The 18,635-nt window shown below is 59.6% G+C and overlaps 1 protein-coding gene across 1 annotated transcript in view; it reads right to left on the bottom strand.

Moving 5' to 3' along the window:
- Window positions 1-3,771: 3,771 nt before the first annotated feature.
- LOC138821995 (fibulin-1-like) overlaps window positions 3,772-18,635 on the bottom strand; it is a 43,966-nt gene continuing 29,102 nt past the window's right edge. The window contains exons 9-15 of the mRNA XM_070014496.1: window positions 15,635-15,778; window positions 15,127-15,255; window positions 14,468-14,593; window positions 13,081-13,200; window positions 11,347-11,478; window positions 9,644-9,767; window positions 3,772-4,216 (exon numbers count right to left, since the gene is read on the bottom strand). Coding sequence (XP_069870597.1) covers window positions 3,862-4,216; window positions 9,644-9,767; window positions 11,347-11,478; window positions 13,081-13,200; window positions 14,468-14,593; window positions 15,127-15,255; window positions 15,635-15,778 — 1,130 coding nt within the window. The 3' untranslated portion in view covers window positions 3,772-3,861. The remainder of the gene's footprint in view (window positions 4,217-9,643; window positions 9,768-11,346; window positions 11,479-13,080; window positions 13,201-14,467; window positions 14,594-15,126; window positions 15,256-15,634; window positions 15,779-18,635) is intronic.

Below are 18,635 nucleotides of genomic sequence, written 5' to 3'. Positions count from 1 at the left end.
ACACACAGAAGCTAGGGGCAGGTCCTGATGAAATGAAGACACAGCGCAGAAGAGACGGCAGCGCGCGCACACACTCACACACAGACAGACAGACAGACACACAGACAGACACACACAGACACACACACACACACACAGAAGCTAGGGGCAGGTCCTGATGAAATGAAGACACAGCGCAGAAGAGACGGCAGCGCGCGCACACACTCACACACAGACAGACAGACAGACACACAGACAGACACACACAGACACACACACACAGAAGCTAGGGACAGGTCCTGATGAAATGAAGACACAGCGCAGAAGAGACGGCAGCGCGCGCGCACACTCACACACAGACAGACAGACACACAGACAGACACACACAGACACACACACACACACACAGAAGCTAGGGACAGGTCCTGATGAAATGAAGACACAGCGCAGAAGAGACGGCAGCGCGCGCGCACACACTCACACACAGACAGACAGACAGACAGACACAGACAGACACACAGACAGACACACACAGACAGACACCACACACACACAGAAGCTAGGGGCAGGTCCTGATGAAATGAAGACACAGCGCAGAAGAGACGGCAGCGCGCGCACACACTCACACACAGACAGACAGACAGACACACAGACAGACACACACAGACACACACACACACACACAGAAGCTAGGGGCAGGTCCTGATGAAATGAAGACACAGCGCAGAAGAGACGGCAGCGCGCGCGCACACTCACACACAGACACACAGACAGACACACAGACAGACACACACACACACACACACACACAGACACCACACACACAGAAGCTAGGGGCAGGTCCTGATGAAATGAAGACACAGCGCAGAAGAGACGGCAGCGCGCGCACACACACTCACACACACAGACACACAGACAGACAGACAGACACACACACAGACACACACAGACAGACACACACACACAGAAGCTAGGGGCAGGTCCCGATGAAATGAAGACACAGCGCAGAAGAGACGGCAGCGCGCGTGCACACTCACACACAGACAGACAGACACACAGACAGACACACACAGACACACACACACACACACAGAAGCTAGGGACAGGTCCTGATGAAATGAAGACACAGCGCAGAAGAGACGGCAGCGCGCGCGCACACACTCACACACAGACACACAGACAGACAGACAGACACAGACAGACACACAGACAGACACCACACACACAGAAGCTAGGGGCAGGTCCCGATGAAATGAAGACACAGCGCAGAAGAGACGGCAGCGCGCGCGCACACTCACACACAGACACACAGACAGACAGACAGACACAGACAGACACACAGACAGACACACACACACAGAAGCTAGGGGCAGGTCCTGATGAAATGAAGACACAGCGCAGAAGAGACGGCAGCGCGCGCGCACACTCACACACAGACACACACAGACAGACACACAGACAGACACACACACACACACACAGACACCACACACACAGAAGCTAGGGGCAGGTCCCGATGAAATGAAGACACAGCGCAGAAGAGACGGCAGCGCGCGCACACACACACACACACAGACACACAGACAGACAGACAGACACACACACAGACACACACAGACAGACACACACACACAGAAGCTAGGGGCAGGTCCCGATGAAATGAAGACACAGCGCAGAAGAGACGGCAGCGCGCGCACACACACTCACACACACAGACACACAGACAGACACACAGACAGACACACACACACACACAGACAGACACACACACACACAGAAGCTAGGGGCAGGTCCCGATGAAATGAAGACACAGCGCAGAAGAGACGGCAGCGCGCGCGCATACACTCACACACAGACAGACAGACAGACACACACACACACACACAGACACACACACAGACAGACACCACACACACACAGAAGCTAGGGGCAGGTCCTGATGAAATGAAGACACAGCGCAGAAGAGACGGCAGCGCGCGCGCACACACACACACAGACAGACACACACACACACACACAGACACACACACACAGACACACACACCACACACACAGACAGACACACACACAGACACACACACACAGACAGACACACACACACACTACACACAGACAGACACACACACCACACACACAGACACACACACAGACAGACACACACACAGACAGACACACACACAGACACACACACACACACAGACACACACACAGACAGACACACCACACACACACACAGACAGACACACACACCACACACACACACACTCACACACACACTCACACACACACACACACACCTTTCCCACCTGCTCTCTGCCTCCCGAGACTCAGCCACCACCAGAGCGGTCCCCTGACCTCGCACCTCCAGGACCATACGCCAAGATAACCTCCTCATTACCCAACTTCCAAGCATTTTGTCCTCCTAACATGAGACAGGCGGATGCTGTCTTTGTGAGAAAGGCTCACGTCGGTGAGGTCTGAGCAACTTCAGGCCGTGGACAGAAAGCACTGCAAAGGGTCTGGGGCCACCAAGTGCTTGGCGGTGCGGCTTGAGGGAATGGCTGAGGAGAGAGAACAGAGGCCAGGTGCGTGGCCTTGAAATGTGCATCAAGGATTTGTGGGGTGCCACAGAGGAAACCACAAGGGGCTTGAGGCAAAGGTCACCCAGCTGCTGAGAGGAGAATGCACCATCCAGAGGGCGCCCGTGGCTCACGCCTGCCATCCCAGCTACTCAGGAGGCTGAGATCTGAAGATCGTGGTTCAAAGCCAGCCCAGGCAGGAGAGTCTGTGAGACTCTGATCTCCAATGAATCACAAGAAACTGGAAGTGTCACTGTGGCTCGAGGTAGAGCGCTAGCCTTGAGCTGAAGAGCTGAGGGACAGCGCCCAGGCCCAGAGTTCAAGCCCCACGACAGACCAAAAATAAAAAACAAAGAGTGCTGAGCAGACATTGGAGGACCAGATGAAGACAGGTGGATGGAATCACAGTGGGAGAGATGAGGAGAGCTGGGTAAAGCGAGGTCCAAGGTAGAAGGTGCTGTGCCTGAAACAGAGCTGCAGAGCGGGAGGGGGGCAGGGGGTGTCAGACACCAGCTGTGTGGCCTGGGGCCCATCACACGCCCTCTCTGAGTATCTGTGAGGAAATGAGTGCACCTGCCTGGCAGGATGGATTGAGCACAGAATTTCTCATATTACCCTGGACCTCCAGCAGGTCCACCTCAAGGATGCTCAGCAGGGCCCCGAACTCACAGCTCGAGGATGCTCAGCAGAGCCCCGAACTCACAGCTCAAGGATGCTCAGCAGAGCCCCGAACTCACTCAGGCAGGAACTTCATTCATTCAAGACACAGCAAATGCACACAGTGTCTTTCCAGACCAAGAAGTCTAGAACATTCTGTCTCAGTTAAACAGCTGGGGTGGTACAGTAAAAAAAAAAAAAAAAAAAAAAGAAAGAGAGCCCAAGGACCTGTTTCCTCGGCCCGGCCCGCCTCTCAGGCCCCGCCTCTGCTCGGGAGCTCCACTCCCACCACTGGAAGCCGCGGGGGTGCGGACCCCTCAACCATGCCCTCGACTTTCTGGGGGTCAATGGAGAACAAAGGGGGCCCGCTCCAGCCTCGTCGCCCCTAGCCTGGCTCTCTCGGGTGGGCCCCGCAGCAGGCTCTGCTCAGGCCTCCACAGGCCCCCCTTATGGAAAGCCCCCTTCCTCCAGCCCTGGAGACCCCAGGGGGCCCACCAGGAGAGGGCAGGCACCACTCCTGACCTTGCCAAATGAAACCGGGGCGCGGCATGCAGTGTGGGGTGGCTGGTGAGACTTTATTGGAATCCTGGGGAGCAGGGACGGGAGGGAAGGGAGGGAGGCCGGCGGGCGGGCGGGGGGACTGTGCTCAGAGCTCAGCAGTCACAAAGATAAAGAGCTTGGCCACAAAGGAGCTGGTGGTGCCGTGCCGGCGGAGATCCATGTTGACCGTCAAGAGCAAGTCCCTGGGCTCTGGGATGGGCCGGGTGAGGGCCACGACCCCACTGTGGTGGTTCAACTTCCGGGTGGTGAAAAAGCCCTCCTCATTGCCCCCGGTGATGGCCAGCTGCGCGCTGTCCCCGGGGACCGCGCTGGACGGGCCCATGCGGAAAACCACGGCGGGCACGTGGATGTTGGTGGGGAAAGAGAGGTGGTGGTAGGTTATTCTCAGAGGCAGCTGGGGGCACTCCGGGCTCTCATGGCAAGGCAAGCGCTCGCAGCGGCTGCAAGACAAGTGCACAGAGACAAGACGAGGGTTAGGGCCGGCTCAGCAAGCAGAGGCAAGCGGGGGGGCGGGCCGGGGCTCCCAGCGCCCCTCCAGCCCGAGCGGGCCATGCAGAGGGCACCCCTCCCCCACCCGGAGCAGGTGCTGGGGGCGGGGCACCGGTGGCCGGGGTCAAGGGTCATGCTCAGGGACAGGGGCACCCTCTTCTCGTGGTGGATTCCCGCCCTGGGCACACCCAGAGGGTACGCCTGGACTCCAAGAGGCCCCCCAGGCCCCCCATGACCGGACAGCGGCCAGGGCCGGGCTACGGGCACGGACGCCGCAGAGCTGCCGCCCGGCTGCCCCTGGCTGACATCACAAGCGCCACCTTCTCAGATGAGGAAACAGGTTCAGAGAAAACCTGCACAAGGCCGTGGATGGAGGAGAGGAGGAGAGAGGGCGAGGGGAGGGACGGAGAAAGGAGATTGTATCCGCTCTCGTTCCAGGCCCAAGGCTGCCTCCGTCCACAGCTCAGAGCTAGAATGGAGATGAGGCTTCTAACTTCCAGTGGCAGGACAGGGGCGGTGAGGAGACAAGTTCTAATGTCCTGTGACAGAATGGAGACAGGCCCTAACTTCCTGTGACAGGACAGAGACAGGCCCTAACTTCCTGTGACAGGAAGGAGTCAGGTTCTAACTTCCTGTGACAGGATGGAAACAGGCCCTAACTTCCTGTGACAGGATGGAGACAGATGAAAACTTCCTGAAATAGAATGCAGACAGGCTCTAACCTCCTGTGACAGGAAGGAGTCAGGTTCTAACTTCCTGTGACAGGCTCTAACTTCCTGTTACAGAACACAGACACGTTCTAACTTCCTGTGACAGGACAGAGCCAGGCTCTAATTCCTGTGAGAGGGCAAAGATGGATGTTATCTTTCTGTGACAAGATGGAAACAGAAACTATCTCTGTGTCCTGACCCCCAAGCTTTTCACACCCTAAAGACAATGTGACCGGAACTCCGGTGGCGGCTACGCCGTGGAGCCCCACAGGACGGGCCAAGCCGTGCCAGGAAGCTCTTCCCGGTCCGAGTTCGGGTTCTCCACTCGGACATCTTCACCTGGTTTTCCACCAATCCTCCTTGTGGCTTTTAAGCTTCCTCATCTAGTGCTGAGTCCGATGGATTCACTTTGCACTGTGTGCTTATTTTAAGTGTATGGGGCTGAGAGGAAGCCTTTGGTTATTTACATTCTGGCATGAGATCGCGCAGCCCTGGGTGGGAGCTTGCCGCATGGCGCTGAGCCCTGAGAACCAGGGACACTGCATGACAAGGCGTCTACAGCCAGTACTGCTGGGGCCAGCTGTCCCTCACGGCACTAAGTCCGAGATGGGGCCTCCAAGGGGCTGGGGGAGTGGAGCGCAGGCAGGTGGCTGGGGTCCATCAACTACGCTGCTCACAGTGCCAGGTGCCAGCTAGGCCCTGTACACGGCACTGCCCTGCGTTCTTCTCAGTGAATCATGGGAAGACAGAAACTTTGAGATGTGAGTCCTCCATGACTCCACAGTCGGTGGTAAGCAAAAGAACTGAGGTTCAACCTTTCTCCTTTGAAAGCCTTTATACCATGAACACACACACACACACACACACACACACACACACACACACACACACACGAAATGTCTCCATCTCTAGGCCTCAGGAACGACCAGGCCGTTCCTGGCCAGCAGGTGGCGCGAGAGTCCCTCTCATAGGTTTCAGATTAAGGAGAGTAATGTGCACGTGATGTCCTGGTCCATCGCACGCTAGACAGAGATCTGGATGCTGCTCCCTCCCCAGTCTTGCCTCATGACGTGCTCTTGCCCGGGTCGTGCGCAGCCCACTCAGCACCCGGGGGGGGGCCCAGCTCGCGGCTCTGTCACCTGTACCAGGCACCTCACTGGGTGCTTAGTAAATGGCCTTGGTTTTCCTGCTCAGGATCCTGTCCTGCTCTGCCCCAAACCTATCGAAACATCCTGAACCCATAGCGAATGTGCCTGGCAGGCTGCCTGTTAGGCTCAGGATGGAATCTGGGTCAGTGTGCCCAGCTGGGGGCCAGGCTGTCAATGCCAAATCTACGGAGCAGGGCACGGGCGACCTGGCCCTGTGCGCTGGCCAGCAATGGGGAGGGACCAAGCTCCCAGATTCCAGGGGTGTATTTTCCCGTCACCCCACACATTGAAAGACAGTGCCCCAAATCTCCACCTTAACACACGTCACCTTAGCACCCCAATTCTGAGTCATCCACAAGCGTCATAGCCCGCCGCCCAGCTGCCCCGGCTGCCAGCGAGCGCTGTGCGGCGGGACTGGCATTTCTCCAGTGTGAACACCTGTCCCTCAGCGGATGAACAGGAGACCCGCCAGCCCAGCCCATCGGCGACTCTGCTTGTCCAGAACAGTCCAGAGCCGTTCATTCATTCGTGCCTTTCCCGGGGACGCAGCAGCCACGGCCGCCCAGCCTTGTGCCCCACGCCGCGAGCGTGGGAAGGGATACAGATGCCCAGACTCTCGGAAGGATCTTTGCACAGGCAGCGGGCGAGGCGTGGTCGGGACCTCGCACCCCGGGCAGGCCCATGGGGTTGAGGTCCTGCGGCCTGCGGGCCAGCGTGCCAAGCCGATCCCTTTTGCCGCCAGGGACATCAGCTGGGAGAAGGGAGCCTGGTGGGGGGTGGGGAGGGCCAAGGCCCAGAGAGGCACGTGAGTCCCACATCTGGCCCAGCGAGGCCCCCAAGTGAGACGGGGCGGTGGCAGCCGCGGGGCGGCCGCCTTCTAAGCACCACTTTCAGACTCAAACGCTAAAGACTCCATACTTTCTAAAGGGCAGATGGTCATTTAAGGTGTGTGTGGGGGGGGGAACGGCATGGAGATTTGAACTCAGGGACTCGTGCTTTCTAGGCAGACGCGCTGGCATTTGAACCGTGCTCACAGCCCTTACTGCTCCAGTTATTTTTCGGGTGAGGTTGAAGCCGGGGCCGGCCTGGACCACAGCGCCCCCATGTGGCGGGGAGGCCACACCAGCTCCCGGGGTGACGTGGCTCCACGGGTGAACCGGGGCGGAGCCTGGAGAGCCAGCAGAGGGAGGCTGTGCCCTCACCTCCGTGGACCCCCAACACATCAGGGAGACGCCCCAGCACCCATCTTGTAACAGGCCAGAGGCTCAGAAGCTCAGAGGCGGGAAACGCCCAATCCCTCCTTCAACTGCCACAGGGTCCCCACGAGGCTCCGGGGAGGCTCGTCCCTCTGCACCCCGCCTGCTCCCGTCCTGGTCTGGCCCTTGTTCTCAGAGGCTGGGGCAGCCGAGGGGCCGGTGTGGGCCGCTGAGCGCTCTGGTACGAGCCCGGCGCCACCGCCAGCCCGGCCTCAGGCATAGGGGTGCTATCACCCGAGCTTGGTGGCTGAAGTCACTATTACAACTGCCACTGGGCTTCTGGAATCCTCAGACTCCAGCCTGACTGGACAGGCCCGGGGGACAGGGAGTCCACGGCCACCAACGGGGCCTGGGGCTTTCTCTATGGCTCAGAGGCTCTGCGGTGGCCTGCCAGGCTGCTGCATGCCCACAGCTCCCTGTGAGGTGTTACACGCCAAGCCCAGCTCCGTCAGGCAGCCCTCTGACCCCGGCACAGACAGGAAACAGCACAATCATTCCCCCCCACACACACACCCCAGATAAGGTCTTGCTATGCAGCCCAGCTTAGCCTGAAACATGCAATCGTCCTGTCTTTGCCTCCCGATTGCTGAGATTGCAGACACATCCCACCATGCCCAGCCAAGTGTTTAAGGGACAGAAGCACATGGCATTCATGACCAAGCTGAATATACAAGCACAGAACTGTGGCACAAACCCTTTGAACAATGGTGTAGCAACACAAATACCAGAACATGGAAACATGATTTGAATGGACGGTGGGTGGGAGGGCGGATGAATGGAAAAGGGACCCGTGGGCCAATACGGTCATCATACTTGCTGTATACATAGGAGAAAGGAAGTGGAAATGATGTGACTGGTGTCAAAGGGACAAGCAGGAAGGGGGAGAAGGACACAAGGGGGACTCTGGTCAAGATACACTCTATGTAGTCGGGCACCGGTGGCTCACACCTGAAATCCCAGCTACTCAGGAGGCTGAGATCAGAGGGTTGAGGTTCAAAGCTAGCCAGGGAAGGAAAGTCCGTGAGACTCTTATCTCCAATGAACCACCAGAAAACTGGAAGTGGTGCTGTGGCTCAAGTGGTAGAGTGTTCGCCTTGAGCTGAAGAGCTGAGGGACAGTGCCCAGACCCAGAGTTCAAGCAAAACAAAAAACAAAAAACAAAAAAAAATGTTTAAAATGCATCATGTATGTAGATGGACATATTAAATTGTAACCCCTTGAACCATCCTTTGTAGATTTAAAAATAATAAATTAAAAAAGAAAATGTGCTGGGAAACAGCAGATCAGAGAGTACAGCCAGGCTAGCAAGCAAGGAAGCCAGAGGCAGGAAGAATGGAGGCAAAGCCGGGGAACCTGAGCTGTGCAGCCTGGAGGCCGGCAGAGCCCAGACCAGGGCAGCCTCACGGACACTGCGGCCCAGGGCAGGGCAGGGGAAGATGCCCGTCCTCCAGCGGGAGGGGCAGCTGCCCCAGAGCCCACGGCAGGCACAGGGGCAAGAGGCCGCAGCTGGACAAACCAGGCCTGCCGCAGTCCACTGAGCTCCGCTCCCGCTGGCAGAGGGCCTCCGTGCAGTCCGTGATGATGGAATTTGTTCACTGGCTTTTGGGGTGCTGAGGATCCCACCCAGGACAGGACACATGCCAGGCGAGGGCTCTACCACTGAGCCCCAGCCCCGGCCACGCCCCTAGTGACATTAAACGGGACTGAGTAGAATTAGGGCTGCAGGGAGATTGTGTCCTGGGGGTCCTTCCGGCTCTGAGGAGCGACTTTCTGGACATCACAGTGGAGGCCCCGGTGGCTGGGAGAGCAACCTCACAATGGCGCGTGGGCCACACAGCCCGAGGACACGGAATCCTCTCTGCTGTTGCCCCAGCGGACAGTCTGCCTGTGGCGAGGTCATCTAGCAGGGAAGCCCAGCAAGGCGTGTTAACCCCTGGCTTTTGGCCCACACAGATGCCGATAATGGCTTGTCTGAACCAGAGCGTGTTCTGCCACCTGCATGTCATGAACTAGGAAACTGAGGCCCGGAGTGCTTATCGCAGGGCTGCACACTCAGTCGGGCTCAACCTGACACCAAGTCTGCCGGTCTCAGGTTTTTCTGCAGTCACTCCTACGCCCTCCTGAGACCAGGCTCACCAGCCTTTAGGGCCTGAGACCCAGAGACCTGCTGGTCTCATGGGAGACCTCAGGTCACAGGCGCCCAGACCTGGGGTTGGGCCTCCTGGAAGGCTGGCAGACAGAAAACAGTGGCCTGCAGGACTTACGTGTCTGCAGAACGGCGGTAGTTCTCCGGGCACTGGAAGGCTAGGCAGCGGAAGCCGCCCTGGATGTTGAAGCACGTCTCGTTGACAGAGCAGTTGTGGACACCTGTCACACACTCATCAATGTCTGCGGAAGACCCAGAGGCAGAGCAGTGAGCACAGAGGACACATCTCCACCCACCCAGGCTTCACGCGACGAGGCGATGGGACGGGGATCATGCCATCCTTGCCCTCCACTGGAGCAGCACCCTTGCCAACTCTTTTAAACTCAGGACGTTGGGGATTTATAGAACAACCACTTATTCATAATGCTTGGTGTGAGGACCTAAGTCCTGTTAGGTGTGTCATTTAAAGAAAGCTCACAGGGCTCAGGGACCAGCCAAGGTCACACATGTGTGTCACGGCCATGCTTGGAGCCAGGCAGTCCCAGGCAGGCAAGAAGGCATCAGAGCCCATGGACTAACTGCCCAGAGAGGCAGAGATATCCACTAACAGTCAGGAGGTTGGGGCCAAGCCACCAGCCCCATGTTGCAGACAGGAAACCAGGCCTCATAGGGATCCATCTGGGCCTGGCTGCTGGTGTTGTGACAGCTGGGGCTGGGCGAGAGCCACGTAGCGACTCCTGCCATGGGGCCTGGGGCGCCATAATGGGGGGCCTGGGAGGAGGGACCTCCCTCACAGCCACCCCAGGTCAGCCGAACGATGAGGCATCAGGGGTGTGACTGCCCTGGAGGTATCTGTAAAGTCATACCAAAAGTCTGTCGGTGGCAAAAACAACACCCGCCACGGCGCAAGAATGTGTTTCTGCTGCTTCTGGGCAGGACCCCAGGCTGTGGTGAGGGAGCCGGGCCAGGAGCAGGAAAGGCAAGGACCCCACCCAACATGGGAGGCGCTGAGCGGTCCCTGCGGGGACACCGTGGCACGGCCTGCCTCTGCTAAGTCACCCTCTTCACGACCGGAAATGGCATGATTCGGTCCTCGGGGCCCCAGCAGCCTCATGGGAGGAGGGAGGCTTCCGTGGAAGGGGCGGGGTGGCCAGCCGCAGCACTCTGCGTCTACGTGTCACTCTGCGCCTGGTGTGGACCCGCGCACCGCCACAGTCATTCGCTCAGATACGTAATTAGCGCTCCCTAGTCATCAGATGGCGACCAGCTTGCAGGGACCCCAGGGTGTTCTCAGAAATGGGGACTGTGAAAACACAATGGATGCTGGCCCTGGCATTGCGCCTGAAATGGAGACCTTGGCTCTGTTCACCCTCCTAACAGCCACAACTAAGGAAACCCAGGGTCCCGCACCCCAGGCCACGCCCAGCCCCAGCCCTCCACAGAGGCCCCGTGACCCGCACCCAGCCCCAGCCCTCCACAGAGGCCCCGTGACCCGCGTGCTGAGCCCCAGCCCTCCCCAGAAGCCCCGTGACCCGCGCGGTTTCCACGCAGGGCCCGGCCCACAGCTGCCTTTATCCCATGCCTAGCTGGGGGCAGGGCCAAGACAGCCGGCCCTGAGCTGTCAGCCTGGCTCAGGGCTGCAGGGCAGAGGGGGCACAGAGGGGGCGCTGTGGGGGAAGCCTCCAGCAGACAGGGCCCTGGGTGTGTGAGACCAGCCAGGCAGCTCCAGGCGAGGTCCCCCCTCACCCCCTGCTCTGAAAGCACCACGGCGGAAGCCCCCGGAAGGCGAGGTGGGGGTGGTGTCGGCCCCGCGCAGCTCACCTTGGCAGTTGCGGCCGTTGGGGGCCAGGCGGTAGCCGGACGCGGGGCAGCTGCACTGGAAGCTCCCAGGGACGTTGATGCAGCGGTAGGAACAGATGTGGCCCCCAGTGGGCAGGGCACACTCATCAATGTCTGCAACGGCAGAGCCCAGCCCTCAGCATCCGGGCACTGCCCAGGCCGGAGCCAGCTCCCTGGACACTGCCCAGGCCAGAGCAGGCTCCCTGGCCACTGCCCGGGCTGGACCCAGGCTCCCTGGACACTGCCCAGGCTAGAGCTGGGCTCCCTGGCCCTGGGTTGTCAGGCTGGGCCGGGAGGCCGCAGCACAGGTAGACTGAACAAAAGCCTCAGGTGTTGGTAACTTCAGACACCATCATGTTAGAAGGGGAAACTGAGGCCTGGGGTGAAACCAGACAGTCATATGGAAAATTTACAGTGGGAAGTGTGTGTGGTAGGAAGAAGATAGAGAATAGAGAACAAGTTGAAAACAATGATAATAATAAGCTCCTCCCATGAAGACACAGGTTGGGTATCTGTCAGACAAAATGGTTGGCACCAGAAGTATCTCAGGTGTTTTAAATTCCGGAATCTCTCCATTTACATTATGACATAATTTTGGATATACAGGCAAGTCACACCACAAAATGTCTTTGTTATATGCATTCCGTATACACCACACTGGAGGTGCCCCTATACAGTAATTTTAGGGCCCCCTGGTTTTGACTGTGGCTTATGCCTGTCATCCTAGCTACTCAGGAGGCTGAGATCTGAGGATCATCGTCCACAGCCAACCCAGGTAGGAAAGTCCATGAGACTTATCTCCAATTAACCACCAAAAAGCCAGAAGTGGAGCTGTGGCTCAAGTGGTAGAGCACCAGCCTTGAGTATAATAACGCTCAAGGATAGCGCTTAGGCTCTGAACGTGAGCACCAGGATCCGTACTGATGAGGTATAGAATTTTCCACTGGGCAAGCGTCCAGTAAGTTCCAGATGTTGGAGCATTCTGGATTTGGAGGTAGGGAAGGCACTGTAGCTAGCTCCTCAGTGCTCTTCAGTTGCCCCTGCTTGCTTTTCCAACAGCCTGGGGAGGGGATAGCCCATGCCTCAGGAGGAGACCTGGCCAGACCCCGAGGCCGGGCCCAGAGCCAGGGCCGGGTCAAAGGGATGTGGTGACCTCTGAGGCCCTCCTCACCTCAGCCACGTGCTACTGCCAAGCCCGGGGCCCGTGCCTCAAAGTCTCTACCACTGCACACAGACTAAAAGAGGATTAAACTGGGTGTGTTATCACAAAACCGTAATCCCAGCAAGACCCCATTTTGAAAACAAGAGGGCTATCTGGTCATGGTTGGCTCACTCCTGCAGTCCTAGCCTGGGCAGACAGATCTGTGAGACTTGTATCTCCAACAGCCAGTGAAAGGCCAGAAGTAGAGCTGTGGTTCAAGTGGCAGAGCACTAGACTTGAGCAAAAAGCCAAGTGAGAGTGTAAGGCCCTGAGTTCAAATCCTAGTACTAGCACAAAAAAGCGGGGGAAGGGAGCACGGGTATAGCAGGAGTGGTTGTGCACCTGCCCACATGTGGGAGAGCCTGAGTTCAGTCCTCAGAACCCGAAGAAGGACAGCGTGGGGGTGGGTGGTTTCCTTCTCCCCGCCCCTCCACCCAGGCCACACCCCAGCTCCGGAGCTCTGCGCCGTGGGTTGAAAGCGCAGCGCGGGGCGGCCGGCACGGGGACAGCCTCACCTTCGCAGGTGACCCCGTCCACGTCGCTGAGCTGGTAACCTCGCCGGCAGTAGCACTGGAAGGAGCCGTAGACGTTGGCGCACTCCTGGCTGCAGGGGCTGCTGTGGCATTCATTCACGTCTGAGAGGGAGGGAGTCCCAGTCACCACCTGAGCTGGGCCTTGGGGGGTCCGGGCTCACAGAGCCAGGCCAGCGGTCCGGGCCCCCCCAGAGGTCCTCACCCCTGCCGTGGGGACAGCGGGCAGGTCACCTGTCCCCTTGCTCCAGGATAATACACTGCAGTACAGCTGGGCTGTACTCTGGATGCAAGACCCCACCCTGCCACAGATTGCCCCTGGGCAGCCCTCCACTGGACCACAGCCTGCCCAGGGCCACACCTTCCACCAGGGCCACGCCCTCCACTGGACCACAGCCTGCCCAGGGCCACGCCCTCCACTGGACCACAGCCTGCCCAGGGCCACGCCCTCCACTGGACCACAGCCTGCCCAGGGCCACGCCCTCCACTGGACCACAGCCTGCCCAGGGCCACGCCCTCCACTGGACCACAGCCTGCCCAGGGCCACGCCCTCCACTGGACCACAGCCTGCCCAGGGCCACGCCCTCCACTGGACCACAGCTGCCAGGCCCCCACACTGCCCTCACCTGTCTGGCTAGCTCTCCAGTGGAAATCTGAGCCTGTCCCCTGGCTTTCCCTTCCAGGGGGGTCCTGTGTAGGTAACAGCACAGGGGCCCAGCCTAGACAACAGACATCCCCAGACTGCAAAGCTCTGGGCGCAGACGCCACTCAGTAACCCCGGCTGTCACTGTCTGCTCCCGTTGCCTGGAGCAGATGTTCGCAAATGACAGGTCAAAGCTGGCCCACCACTTGCTTTTGTTAGTAAAGTTTTATTGGGACACAGCCATACACAAAAATATGTTACAGTAGAGTAACAACCAATCGTGGCTAGAAGTCTTAAAACAGCTATCACAGAGGCTTATAGAGAAAAGGCTTCCAACTTTGGCCTCAAGGCCCTACAGATTTGTAACCTGCTGCTTCTAATGTGTGTGTGTGTGCACACATGCTTTTTGTCCTGGGGCTTGAACTCGGGGCTTAGGTACTGTCCCTGAGCTTCTTTTGCTCGACACTAGTGCTCTCCACTTGAGCCACAGCTCTACTTCTGGCCTTTTCTGTGATTAATTGGAGATAAGTCTCGGCCTTTCCTGCTTAGTCTAGCTTCAAGCCATGATCCTCAGATCTCAGATGACAGGCGTGAGCCACCGGCACCAGCTGTTTCCGGCTACTTCTGAGCAGGGCGGGAGGGATGCCCATCAGCCCCCCACAAGTTTCCTCCTGCTGCCTCTTTGAGTGGGACGAGGCTGCGGGCCTCGGGCGCGGCCGGGCCCCTCACCTTCACAGGACCGGCCGTCCGGGGAGAGCCGGAAGCCCTCGGAGCAGCTGCAGTGGTAGGAGCCCGGCGTGTTCTCGCACTTGTGGCCACACAGGCGCCCGGGGAAGCGCTGACACTCGTTGATGTCTGAAACACAGGGTGTCTCAGTCCCTTCCCCCCCATCCTGCAGGCTCATTCCCCGGAGAGGGGCCGGGGACTGGTCCCCAGCACACGGTGGGCCCTGCCCACTCCCAATGCCCGTGCCACGCCCCCCCTACCGTGGCACGGCCCTCCGCCCTGTGCGGGCCCGAGGGGGAGGGAGCCGCCCGCCTTCCCGAGCACCTTCCCGGGCACCGTGGGTCATGGCACAGCTCGGCACCTCCCCAGCCTGCCCCCCGCCCCTGGCAGGGCAGGCTGGAGGCCAGCGTTGAGAAAAATCACTAACAGTTGCTGTTTGTGGACCCAGGCCGGAGTCTCAGAGACTCTGGGTCTGAGGCCAAGCAGACAGCTGCTGAGAGAGAGGTGACATCCCAAAAGCCAGGCCAGGGTGTGGGGCCAGCAGCAGAGCTGCGGGGGGGGGGGGGTCCTGATGTGGGGGTCTTTGGTGTCCTGAGCCGATGGCTGAGCGGACATCTTTCCAGTGCTACAGGCCCCGAGCTGCCCGCCGGACCTCCACGTACCCACGCACGTCCTGCTGATGCCATCGAAATAGAACCCGGCCTTGCACTCGCACCGGAAGCTGCCAGGGGTGTTCACGCAGCGGTGCCCCGCCCCGCAGGGCTCGGCTGGGGCCGCGCACTCATCCACATCTTGGCAAAGAGAAAGAGGGAGCTGTGAACAAGGAGCCTGCGAACCCCGGGAGGCCGGGGAGGGCCGGTCATGGAGCACAGGCGCAAGCAGGGGGGCTCCCTATGCCTTGCGGGAAGTAGCAGGACCTTTGTCCTCCGGATTATAAGGCGCATGAAGCGGGCCGGCTCAGGAGAGCTGGGTTTGGCGTGAGCTACATGCCGAGGGGGCCAGGCCGGCGGCAGCGCGTGGGCTGCTGTGCCAGCCACTGCCACGCCCAGGCCAGACGAGAAAGTCCAGGGCCGGGCTGGGAGACGATGCAGGGCAGAAGGGACTGGGCGGGGCTGCGAAGCAGACAGAAAAGCGCATGCCAGGCTTGTTTATTTAGAGAGAAATACCTACCGACGCAGCGCGTGCCCTCTTCGTTGAGATGGTAGCCGCGGCCGCAGTTGGGCGCGCTCTTCCGGCATGTGTACGAGCCCTCCGTGTTGATACACGTCTGCCCCACGGGGCACGGGGCACTGATGCTTAAACACTCATTTATATCTGCAGCGGGAGGAAGCAGAGACCGCGTGCTTAGCCGCGGCAGGCAGCCCAGGCTCCCAGCATCCCCTTGGCTCGGTACAACCGCAGCGACACCCTCTCCCCCGGACTGCGAGGCAGCCTCTAACCAGCCCTACGCACACAGAGCCTCCAATACCCATCTCTACTCACTCTCCGCCAGAGACCTCCAACACTGCCAACCATCACTGAGCCAGAACCCACCCACAGCCACCAGCCTGGCTATCCTGCACGCGTGTCCACCCCAGTGGACAGGGCACGTGACAACACTCCAGACCCAGAGAAGCTCCAGCCTCCTCTGGTGACTGCCAAGTCCTGCCTGCCCCAGCCTCAGCCTCAGCCGCAGTCCGCAGTCCTGAGTCCTAACAAGGGGCTAGCACCCTCCCTCGCTCATGGCGGACCAGACACTCTGGCCCCGCCTCCAGGGCCCGCCCCTCCCCCCAGCCCCCCAGGCCCGGGGCCACACCTCCGTGAGCACTCTCAGAAAGACACCTTCCTGCCACCCATCTGGTCCCAGGCCAGGAAGGAAGGGCTGGCCTTCCTGGAGCTTCCGTCCAGAGAGCGCCCTGCCAGCTACGGGCCACCTCCTGGGAGGGTCCAACCCCAGTGCCCCCTCCCCACGGCACTCACGCCCCAACCCCAGTCCCCCGTCGTCCCCACAGCACTCACGCCCCAACCCCAGTCCCCCGTCCCCACAGCACTCACGCCCCAACCCCAATGCCCCCTCCCCACAGCACTCACGCCCCAACCCCAGTCCCCCCGTCCCCACAGCACTCACGCCCCAACCCCAATGCCCCCTCCCCACGGCGCTCTCACCCCAACCCCAGTCCCCCCTCCCCACGGCACTCACGCCCCAACCCCAGTCCCCCCTCCCCACGGCACTCACGCCCCAACCCCAGTCCCCACGGCGCGCTCACCCCAACCCCAGTCCCCCCTCCCCACGGCGCTCACATGGGCACGCAGTGCGGCGGTCCTCAAACTTTCGTGTATGGCGTCGCCTTTGAACTCATGGCGAGGCCTCCTTTTTGGTAGTGCTGGGGTTGAAGCTTAGGCCTCAAGCTGAGCCGCGCCTCCTCCCTTTTTTGTGCTGTGCCCCAGAGCACAGCACCGCTCATTCGCTCATTCGCTCATTTTATCTTTCTGCCCTAACTGGGACGTCAGCCCCCCCCCCCCCCCCGCCTCGCACCCAGCTCCTGCGGTGGAGATGGCGTCTCTCAGGGTTTTTCTGCCGGAGTGGCCCCGAGTGGCCATGCTCTGAGCTCAGCTTCCCAGGGGCTGGGGGGAGCCAGTGCCTGGCCTCCGGGGCCTTCTTCTAGGGAACCAGAACCAGAGAAACTGACTCCTCAGAGACAGCAGGAGCCGGGAAGGCAGCAGAGCTCAGGTCTGCGTCTAGGGGTCTTGCCTCCCGTCACTGCGAGGGAGGCCCTCGCGTCGAGGTCACAAGCCTTGGCCAAACCCAGCCCACGCCCGCTCTCACAAATAAAGCCTCACTGACACAGAGCCAGGCCGCTGACACAGAGCCAGGCCACTGACACAGAGCCAGGCCACTGACACAGAGCCAGGCCACTGACACAGAGCAAGGAAGGCCACTGACACAGAGCCAGGCCACTGACACAGAGCAAGACCACTGACACAGAGCAAGGAAGGCCACTGACACAGAGCCAGGCCACTGACACAGAGCCAGGCCACTGACACAGAGCAAGGAAGGCCACTGACACAGAGCCAGGCCACTGACACAGAGCCAGGCCACTGACACAGAGCCAGGCCGCTGACACAGAGCCAGGCCGCTGACACAGAGCCAGGCCACTGACAGAGCCAGGCCCCTGACACAGAGCCAGGCCCCTGACACAGAGCCAGGCCCCTGACACAGAGCCAGGCCACTGACAGAGCCAGGCCACTGACACAGAGCCAGGCCACTGACACAGAGCCAGGCCGCTGACACAGAGCCAGGCCGCTGACACAGAGCCAGGCCACTGACAGAGCCAGGCCACTGACACAGAGCCAGGCCACTGACACAGAGCCAGGCCACTGACAGAGCCAGGCCACTGACACAGAGCCAGGCCACTGACAGAGCCAGGCCACTGACACAGAGCAAGGAAGGCCACTGACACAGAGCCAGGCTGCTGACAGAGCCAGGCCACTGACACAGAGCCAGGCCGCTGACAGAGCCAGGCCGCTGACAGAGCAAGGCCACTGACACAGAGCCAGGCCCCTGACACAGAGCCAGGCCGCTCGCTACTAGAGCTGAGGGGTCACAACTGAGATCAGATGGCCGAGAACATTGACATCCACCATCTAGCCTTTCATAGGTAGAGCGAGGGTCGCTTCCTCAGCGGAGAATAAACGCAGCGGTCACCGCGCCTCCACGTCCTGAACGCCACATACCTCAGGCAATAAAGACTGACTGACTGAACGAGTGGATGGATAAGTGAGTAAATGAGTGAGAAAATGAATACATGGATGGATAAATAAGTGGGAAGTGAGTGGATGAGTGAGTGGACGGATGAGAACATTCTGAGTGAGCAGATAATGAATGAGTGAGCAGTGAATGAATGAACAGATGAATGAAAGGATGAATGAGTGAATGAGTAGAAAATGAATGGATGAGTGAACAGATGAATGAGTGAGTGGGTGGACTGGAGAGGGAGACACAAAGGACGGTCACTGTATAATTTCCCCTCTCAGGTATTGGACGCCCAGCTGTCCAGGTCCCTGTCCACTTGGTTTGACCAGGCGCGCTGACAAAACATGAAACCCTTCAGTGCATCAGTACCACAAACACCCCACAACTGTGACTACCCACAACCACAAACACCCCAGACCATGAACACCCCACAACCAC

This window comes from Dipodomys merriami, unplaced genomic scaffold, assembly GCF_024711535.1.
Source record: "Dipodomys merriami isolate MVZ:Mamm:240054 unplaced genomic scaffold, mDipMer1.0.p SCAF_970, whole genome shotgun sequence".
Classification (NCBI taxonomy): domain Eukaryota; kingdom Metazoa; phylum Chordata; class Mammalia; order Rodentia; family Heteromyidae; genus Dipodomys; species Dipodomys merriami.
This window is presented reverse-complemented; position numbering and strand designations above follow the sequence as displayed.